The 8,762-nt window shown below is 21.3% G+C and overlaps 2 protein-coding genes and 1 long non-coding RNA gene across 6 annotated transcripts in view; 2 read left to right on the top strand and 1 right to left on the bottom strand.

The window, feature by feature from the left end:
* The window catches only part of LOC102675888 (codanin-1), a 5,510-nt gene extending 3,570 nt beyond the window's left edge, over window positions 1-1,940 (top strand). For both annotated transcript variants that reach the window (XM_006624983.2, XM_031514803.1), the window contains exons 7-10: window positions 221-583; window positions 698-863; window positions 945-1,213; window positions 1,290-1,940. In XM_006624983.2, coding sequence (XP_006625046.1) covers window positions 221-583; window positions 698-863; window positions 945-1,213; window positions 1,290-1,445 — 954 coding nt within the window. In that variant the 3' untranslated portion in view covers window positions 1,446-1,940. The remainder of the gene's footprint in view (window positions 1-220; window positions 584-697; window positions 864-944; window positions 1,214-1,289) is intronic.
* Window positions 1,941-2,413: 473 nt separating this feature from the next.
* The window catches only part of LOC102676123 (cadherin EGF LAG seven-pass G-type receptor 1-like), a 154,115-nt gene continuing 147,766 nt past the window's right edge, over window positions 2,414-8,762 (top strand). Inside the window, exons 1-3 of one of the 3 annotated variants that reach the window (XM_031514805.1) lie at window positions 2,414-2,858; window positions 2,922-3,078; window positions 7,863-8,060. In XM_031514805.1, coding sequence (XP_031370665.1) covers window positions 7,882-8,060 — 179 coding nt within the window. In that variant the 5' untranslated portion in view covers window positions 2,414-2,858; window positions 2,922-3,078; window positions 7,863-7,881. Of the gene's footprint in view, window positions 3,079-7,862; window positions 8,061-8,762 lie in introns of all 3 variants that reach the window. The other 2 variants (XM_031514806.1, XM_031514804.1) reach the window with 2 other exon arrangements.
* Window positions 4,132-8,762, bottom strand: part of LOC102676024 — a 26,756-nt gene continuing 22,125 nt past the window's right edge. The window contains exon 3 of the long non-coding RNA XR_004151699.1: window positions 4,132-4,329. This is a non-coding gene — a long non-coding RNA (uncharacterized LOC102676024). The remainder of the gene's footprint in view (window positions 4,330-8,762) is intronic.

The raw sequence follows: 8,762 nt of genomic DNA, 5'->3' as shown, positions 1-8,762 counted from the left end.
TATTATATATAATTATATATATATATATATTATATATAATACATATATAACGCACACACACGCACGCACGCACGCACGCACGCACGCACGCACACATACACATAATATTATAATAAAATATAAATAGCTTAATATTTTTTTTATAAAAAATAATGACCTGTATTGATTAAGAATAATCAAAATTATATAAAAATTAATTCTATTATGTTATTTCATTTAGGCATTTGTATCAACTCATATGAATACTTTAGCTACAAATATGTCTAAAGAATTGAAAGATCAATGTGAAGCATCTATACCGGGAATTTGTGAATTACGGGTAACTAAATGTATGGAGTCTCTCTTAGCAGAAGATTCTTTGACATCCGTGAAGGAAATGTGTACTAAAATTGCTACGAGACTAGCTATGGAACGTATACATCAATGGATACAATCACATATAGTGGGTGGATCATTATTTATAAAAGATATGGAACTTGAATTAAATAGATTTTTAAAAAACAATGCACCGTTACATCCAATTGAAGAAAAAAAACATAATCCAAATGCTATGAGTCCAACAACTATCACTGATAATTTAAGAGTAATTATTTTTATATTTGACTTTTCATTGCATAATATTATAATAACACGAATTATTATTAACACAATTATTATTAATATGAAAATATTATTTTTTATATTAAAATTTTTATAGGAATTTATATGGATTATACTTGATAATAGTGGTGATTCTTTAACAATAACGATGATATTAACTGTATTGGATAACTTATATCAGACTTTAAATGAAAGAGCTGATTTAGTTGTGGGGCCAGAAAAAGTTTTATACTCTCTTAGTATAGATTTTGCTTTATTTTTAGGTAAAAAATATTAATATTAAATTATATTAATATAACTATAATTCATTATAAATTGTATATTAATTTCTTTTTTATTTATAGTTTCTTATCGAAGTGATTTGTTTACTTTAAAAGTTCAAGAAAAATTTATTAAAGTATGGGCAATGAATCGTTATAAAGCTTTGGAATTGGATTCATCAATAAATAGAATACTTAGTTCTAGAAACGTTATGCTATTAGCTCAACCAGAAAAAGAAGAAGTTTGGATAGTGTTTGGAAAATTTATTAATAAATTGATAAAAAAAAACGTTTTAGATATTGACAATTTTAGTGATCAATGTGTAGCTTTATTTAGGCAAAATTGGCCTGTGGTAAATATTTTATTATTATAATACTGCGATAAATATCGTTTCTATATTTAATTATTAATTTTTGTATTTTTTATAGCCCATACTAAAACGTTTATCAAAATGTTTAATGGAAGTTATAACTGATTTCAAAGCATCGGATGAAACAACAGAAAAAGTAAAATATTTACTTGGTTGGATAGCTGAAACATATAACGAAATAGAGTTTTGCGATAATTATAATTCTATAGACTGATATTCTTTTAACCATTTATATTTTTAACTTCTTCATAGGCTAATATACTATGTAAATTATACAATTCTTGTGCATATATGAATGTAAATTATTGTACATTAATTAATTTAATGACGAAAGAGATGTGTGTTTCACACTAATTTCGGAAATTGTTATTACCATATAATTGTAAATCTATAACAAATTTTAGTTAACTTTGAATGTATAAAACTCATTAATTCTGTATAAGAATGCGATGAATCTCAAATTTATAACTTGATTGGTTTGACATTTAGCAATATTATTTGCTACTTTTATGGTTAAAGTATTAGTTATTATATCTGTACATATGCATGAATTTAAATTTTTACATATTTTTAAATTTAATATTATTGACTTATTTCCATGTTTGACGTTTATTGTTGCATTTATCCAGTGAATGCGTATTTTATAGTTAACGAAAAATTTTAACTTTTCGTATGTATGAAAATTAAAATAAAGAATTTGTTTTTTATATTTCTATTTATAAACTCCATCCTTACATTATTATTTTTTTTATTCTTGATATTTTTATATTTTCTACAATTTTCTTAATAAAAATAAATCAATTATCATAATATTAAAAATCTTGAAATACATTTATTTTCTATTAATTCTTTAGATATATGCGCAACATAGGATGCGCGAAGGACTTGAGCGCGAACAAATTTCATTGCAGTTCGGCGCCGTTGCTCGACGAGTTCGTACGTATTTTATTGCTTCGTAATTTTTCGTTAAATATCAGTGTTGAGGATCACGTTGTGTTAATTATTTCAATGTATTCTTTTAAATGACGTTTATTTGTTTACTTTTAATATTTTTTACAACAAGAAAAAGTGTTTTTTTTAATATAAAAAACCTATATTTCAAACGGACGTAATCAGTATTTATTTTATTCAATTTCAAACAATAAGGATATGATTTTATAACACGTTAACATTCTTCATTTTATAGAATATTATAGAATATTATTTTATATTTATTAATATGCTAAATCAATAATAATCATTATTGATATTATTGATATATAAAATATTATATTTATTTCATTGGATTAAATATTTTGATATGTGAATGATGATTAGTTATCAAACGAATACGATGTCTTGCAAAAGAAAATGCAACTTCTTTGATAATATCTATTATTTCGCGAGATTTTTTTTCGATGTACTATAAAAACGTAAGATGTTAATAAGAAAAGAGAGAGAAAGAAAAAGAGAGAAAGGACGATAAAAAGTAGTGTTGACAGGTGCAATAACGGTGATCGCGTGTATTGGCTTCATGAGTAAAAAAAAGCGATCGTGTATATATCTAGTTTTTGCGAGTGAAAAAAGATCAATTGACTGATATTCAAGCATACGAACACATTCTTAAAGATGTTACTACATATACAGTGTAAGCGCAAGTTTCAAATATCAAATAACATGATCTACTTCTTCAACTCTTTTTCTTTTAAAGACATCCGTTAATTCGAAAGGATATATGATCCGCGTCCTTAGAACACGTGTTCACTGTCACGTGGTTCGTTCAAGAAAACATGAAATGATCCATGGATTCGCGCAACATCTTTCGAATCTTTTTCATCGAATTAACTATTATTTCTCTACCTCGTGAGGTAAGTTTTTATTATTATAATTTTTTAATAGTTATGAATATTGAATTACAATATTAACAATATTGAATTAAAATTAAATATAAAATTAAATTTAAAATTAAAAATTATAATATTTAATTTATATAATTAATTTCAATATTCAGTAAAGTTCAATATTAACTAAGAGAAATATTAATTATAAAAATATTATTATAAAAAAAATATTAAATATATCTTAGAGAAAAAATGTAAAATGTAAATCTAATGATAAGATAATGATAATAATAAATGATTGTAAATTACGTATGTCAAAATATCTATGTTGAGCAAACATTTGTTATAATTATTTATATATTTATTTATTATGATTATAAGATTTTATTTATTAAATTTGAATATATTGCATTTTTAAAAAAAAATAAGGAATTTCAGTTTATTATTCTTTCTTTTTATCTGTTTATTATTCTTTGATTCATATATTTTTTATTATTTACTTTAGTATTAAAATAATATGAAATAAATTTAAAAGTTAATATTTATAAAGTTCGCAAATAATCGTGATTTAAATATGATAAAAACATTAAATGGAGAGAAAAACATATATCGGTGATCTAGAATTTATTTTGTTTTTGTGAATCAAATTAGAAATAGAAACGATAAAGTCTCTATATTTAAATTTCGAATTCGTATGGGAATAGAAAATTATATGCGAAACATAGAATTTTCGAAATCATTGCAATCCTTTTATACATTAACGAAACATTTTTTTAAATGTTAATCGATCCTATTAAATTTTATTGACAAATCTTTAACAACATATCAATGGAATATTTATCGAAATTGAAAAAATTAAAAAAAAAAAAATTATTTTTCTTTCATCGTTACATTTTTTTTTTTATTTTGTTTTGAAACATTTTTCAAGAAAAAATTTAAATGATTTTTACAAATTTTTGATCAATTTTTGGTTATGAAGCATACGTTTAATAATATAAAAAATATTAAAATTCAATGAAAATGTTACATTGGATTTATACTTGATAATATTTATCTTTTTTCTCTATATTACTATTGATTAATAATAACGATTATACGTAGTTACAAATGTTCACTATTACTGGCAACTTTTGTAAAGGAAGGCCGCAATTTGTGGCTGGCGGTGTCGAACGCCATTTTGATTCACCTCTTTATAGGAAATTACCAGGCCTGTTTCAATTTGCCTCTCCCTGATACGCGAGACTCCATCGCAAATTCAATTTTCTTTATCAATCCTGACTGAAAAAAATATTAGTCTCGTTTTATTTTAATTTCAAATTATTATTTATACGTTACACATTATGTTTTAACATATATTTTAAAAATGCATTCAAAAAATTTTTCGAATGCTATTTAGAGAAAAATCTTAATGATAAATAAAATTTTATTATGTTTAATATAACCTTATTTTTATTTCTCTAAATGAAATTGATTTTTTATTATTTTTTCGAAAATTAATTTAAATTATCCTTAAATTTAATATGCTTATTATTCATTTTTTATCTAAGAATTTCAAATATTTAATTAGAAAATTTTATCTTCATTTAAAAAAATACATTTTTTTCTTTATTTGTATAGATAATATGTAATTTTGATTCTTGATTATTTGAAAAAATTTAATTTAGTTTATTTACGTGAATATATTTAACTATGATATTTAAAAAATTTAGTATTATTATTTTTATTATTAATATATAATGATAATTTTTATATGTATAAAATAATAATATAAAAATATATTTATATAATAATATATATATATTTATATATATAATATATCTCGATATACTTGTATACTGTAATATAATATATATATGTTAATATATCTATAAAGAATAAAAAAGAAAAGTAATATTTTAATAGTTATATAATTTATTTTAATAGTATTTATTCAACTAATATTAATTATGAATCGAGTTTCATATTATTATTATTATTTTCTCCTCTATATATTATTGTGCCTCTATATTAAAATTGTTTATAAAAATAACTTTTACGTATAAAGAATGAAATTCTTTTCTTTGAACTTGTGTAAATAATAAATAAATAAATTAAGATAAAAAAATATAAATAATTTATAAGATATAATAATAATAATAATTTTTCTATCTATAAATAAGAGTTCTTTTTTAAACAATTTTAATGCAAAGACACAAAAATAGTTAAAAATATCCTAATTCTATTCTTTTTAATTTATGGACTCTTGATGATATTTATAAAATTGTTGAAAATATCTGAAAAATTCTTTTTTCTTAATATAATTTAAAATTATTATTACTTTTCTCTAATAGCTTCCATTTATAGCTTATGTTTATATATATATATATATGGCTTATGTTATATATATTATATCTATCATGACTATTTTTAATTTTAGAAAAAAAGATAAATTTCGAGTAGAAAGAGCTAATTTTACCATGATCAAAATTGTATAATATAATTATATAATATTATTTTTAATAATGAAAAAGATTTTCATTGTTTAAATTTTCAGATTTAGTGTGTTTCTATAAAATTAATTTTTGTAATGTAGCAATGTTTTGAAATTTTAATTTTTTGTTTTAACATTTTTTAAAGAATTTTTTTAATTCTTATTTTTATTATATTAACAATTATATTATTTTTTTATTCTTTTGGTTTATAAATTTATTGATATTTCAAAATGAATATATAAAACAATATTCATATTACAAATAAATAAATGTAATAAATAATAATATGAAAAATTCTTGCGAAATGATAATTTTCCATACTCGAGATCTTAAAATTTTTTTTTATTCGATGTTTCTAGATTTTTTTTATATATTTTATTTCGTATTACATTTACATTCTCTGTGTTATTAATATATTAAAAAAAATAAATAAATAAAATTTAATTTGACTTTTGTATTTTATCGCCCTCATTTTGCTAAATCCATCATTGGATTTAAAATTAGATAAGGAAATGATAGAAAACGGAAAAAATTTCACATTAAATTAGTTTCATTATTTCATTTTGTAACAGAAATAATCGTAATACATTTTCTAATAATAAAATTAATTCTGAAACTTTTTGAATTCATTATATATAATTATATAATATTCATTATATATAACATTTTATTTCTTCTTATCGAATAATATAACGTATCTTTTATAATAGTTAATTGTGATAATATAATACGTTACTTTTATGCAAATATCCAATGTTTATTAATCCACGAGATATATCCTTAAGTTATGTATGTAAAACGTAATACGAATAATGTACGAGTTACTTAGTGTGCACAGGATATTGATCATAAATCCTAATTGACATTTCGTGTATTCGTGTGCCGCTCCCTATAGAAATCATAAATCAAAACCCTTTATTCCATATAGATAGATTATATTGAAGAATCAACATCCGAGAAAAGATGTTGCTTTTCAGTTATCTCTTCTATTTCTTTAATATTTTCCTCAATTATTTCCTTTATCCTCCTTTTATCCTCAATTATCCTTATTCGACAAAATTATATTATAATTAGGAGTGAAAAGTGATTAATGTTACAATACATATATATTTATATTATCATATGTAGATACATATAATTTCTCTATTTTGTGTTATGTGAATTCGTATTATAAAACGAGAAATAAAAATAGATTCAAACTAATTCAAAATACGTTATAGTTCAAAATATACGCTACAATTCGATATATTCTGTAATTGAAAATCTGTAATTTTGTGATTTTTTTCTCCATTCATCTTTCAAATTTTTAATTTAATTTTAATATATAACTTTAATTTTTATCGAAAATGTTAATATACATATATATAATAGTATTTCGTTAATTGTACTTTTTGCTCGCTTAAGCAGTGTGAATTTATTTTCATTTTATTTTTTTAAAATATCCACATGTTTTTAAATTATGCATTAAAATATGATTTTTCTATCTCATTTATAAGAAATATTTTTTTTTCTCGTCTTTCACAATCCAGTGAAGCGAGAAAATTGAAAAAAAGTTATTAACAATTCACAAAACATTTCATAAAGAATTGGCGCATTTCATTGTCAAACCTGCGATAGTTATTTACGCATGTATACATATATTCTTAAAATAGAAAAAGAATATATATGTAGAGTATTATTCATGAAGTATTATTCGACTCTCAAAATAAATATAAAAATGTTGATTCAGATTATTTATTTAAGTTATAAGTAATTTATTAATTTGCATTAGATAAAGCGAGGTAGGAATATAATAGGAACAAAGACAAAATGATCTCTATTTTCCTTTATTTTACTTCATTTAATTTCAATTATAGAAAGAATTATAACTTAGAATTATAATTTAATAATATAAAAAAAAATATAGCAATTTTTGTGTTTGACTTTCCAAAGTATATATCCCAAAATATATTATTATATCATATATATTATCATATTATTTGTATATTTAATATATATATAATATCTGTATATTTAACACTAGATAATCAAACTCGTCAAAATGATGGATTTTATATTTTTTATTTTACAATCATTCAAAATATTTTTGACAAAATTAGTTACTGTAAATTATTGAAATAGAAATTACTTATATCTTTATACCTATATCTTATTTTTATGACAACATTTTAATTATTTAATCATTTATTTATACTTAAAACAGATTAAATATTACAATAGTATAATGTTAATATACATATGCACCGTGTATAGAATAATTATTTGTATCTTATTGTTAATTATTCTAAAAGAAATGAGAAATAGAAGTAATAAAAATATTATATTTCTATATTATCGTAGATGTGAGAGTAACGAAGAAATGGAGACACTTTATACAGGAGCGATCCATGGGTTTCCTCAATCGAATGGCGGACTTACTAATGGAATTTCGACGGGAATGGGTAGCTCGTTCGATCAAGATGGTGTCTTGAGTCTCATTGTAGTTTTAGGAGGAAGCTTGTCTCTGGTGGCTCTAGTCTTTGCCTTCATTACCTACAGGTAAGTTAAGTCAAATCTATTCGATGATAAATGATTAGAGAGACAAGATATAAATTTTCTTTTCAAAGGTGTAGGATGAAATGCTTGCTTAAGTAGAAACAAAGTAAGTATTTAAAAAAAATTTTGTAGTTATCCAACAAAGATATTGATTTTTATTTTTGATGCGACCGAAATTTGAAATTTATTTACTTTCTTTGTCAAATAAAAGAACAGCGAATGAAAGTGAAAAAAAAATCGAGAAACCGTTCAAAGAAAACATATAAATAAAACAATATTGCAATGGTGAAATTTTTTTTTTGGTTTCTCTAAATAAAATTTTTGCTAACATATTAGTAAGGTTTCTTTATACGATTTTAATATAAAATAAAATCGAACAAGATATATATTTTAGATTATATTTGTATACTTAAAAAGTAAAAAATATTTATATATGATTTAAGTTATATCATGTTTGATATTATTTTAATTAAAGAAATTTTAAAATTACGTTTTATAAAAGTTTTAAAAAAAATTTTAAAAAATCGAAAATAAAAAATTTTTACCGTTGTATTATATCACGTTTCACAGATTATATGATTATATGATTTCACAACGAGTTACATTTTGCCCTCTTTAGTTAAAAATGTTCGAGAAATTTGAAGTTTTATCATTTTTCTGTACTCAAAATAAATGAATTAGATTGTGTCTATCTCTATAAAATTT

This window comes from Apis dorsata, unplaced genomic scaffold, assembly GCF_000469605.1.
Source record: "Apis dorsata unplaced genomic scaffold, Apis dorsata 1.3 scaffold_1187, whole genome shotgun sequence".
Taxonomy (NCBI): domain Eukaryota; kingdom Metazoa; phylum Arthropoda; class Insecta; order Hymenoptera; family Apidae; genus Apis; species Apis dorsata.
The sequence above is the reverse complement of the archived record's forward strand: the minus strand, read 5'-3'. Positions and strand labels throughout refer to the sequence as shown.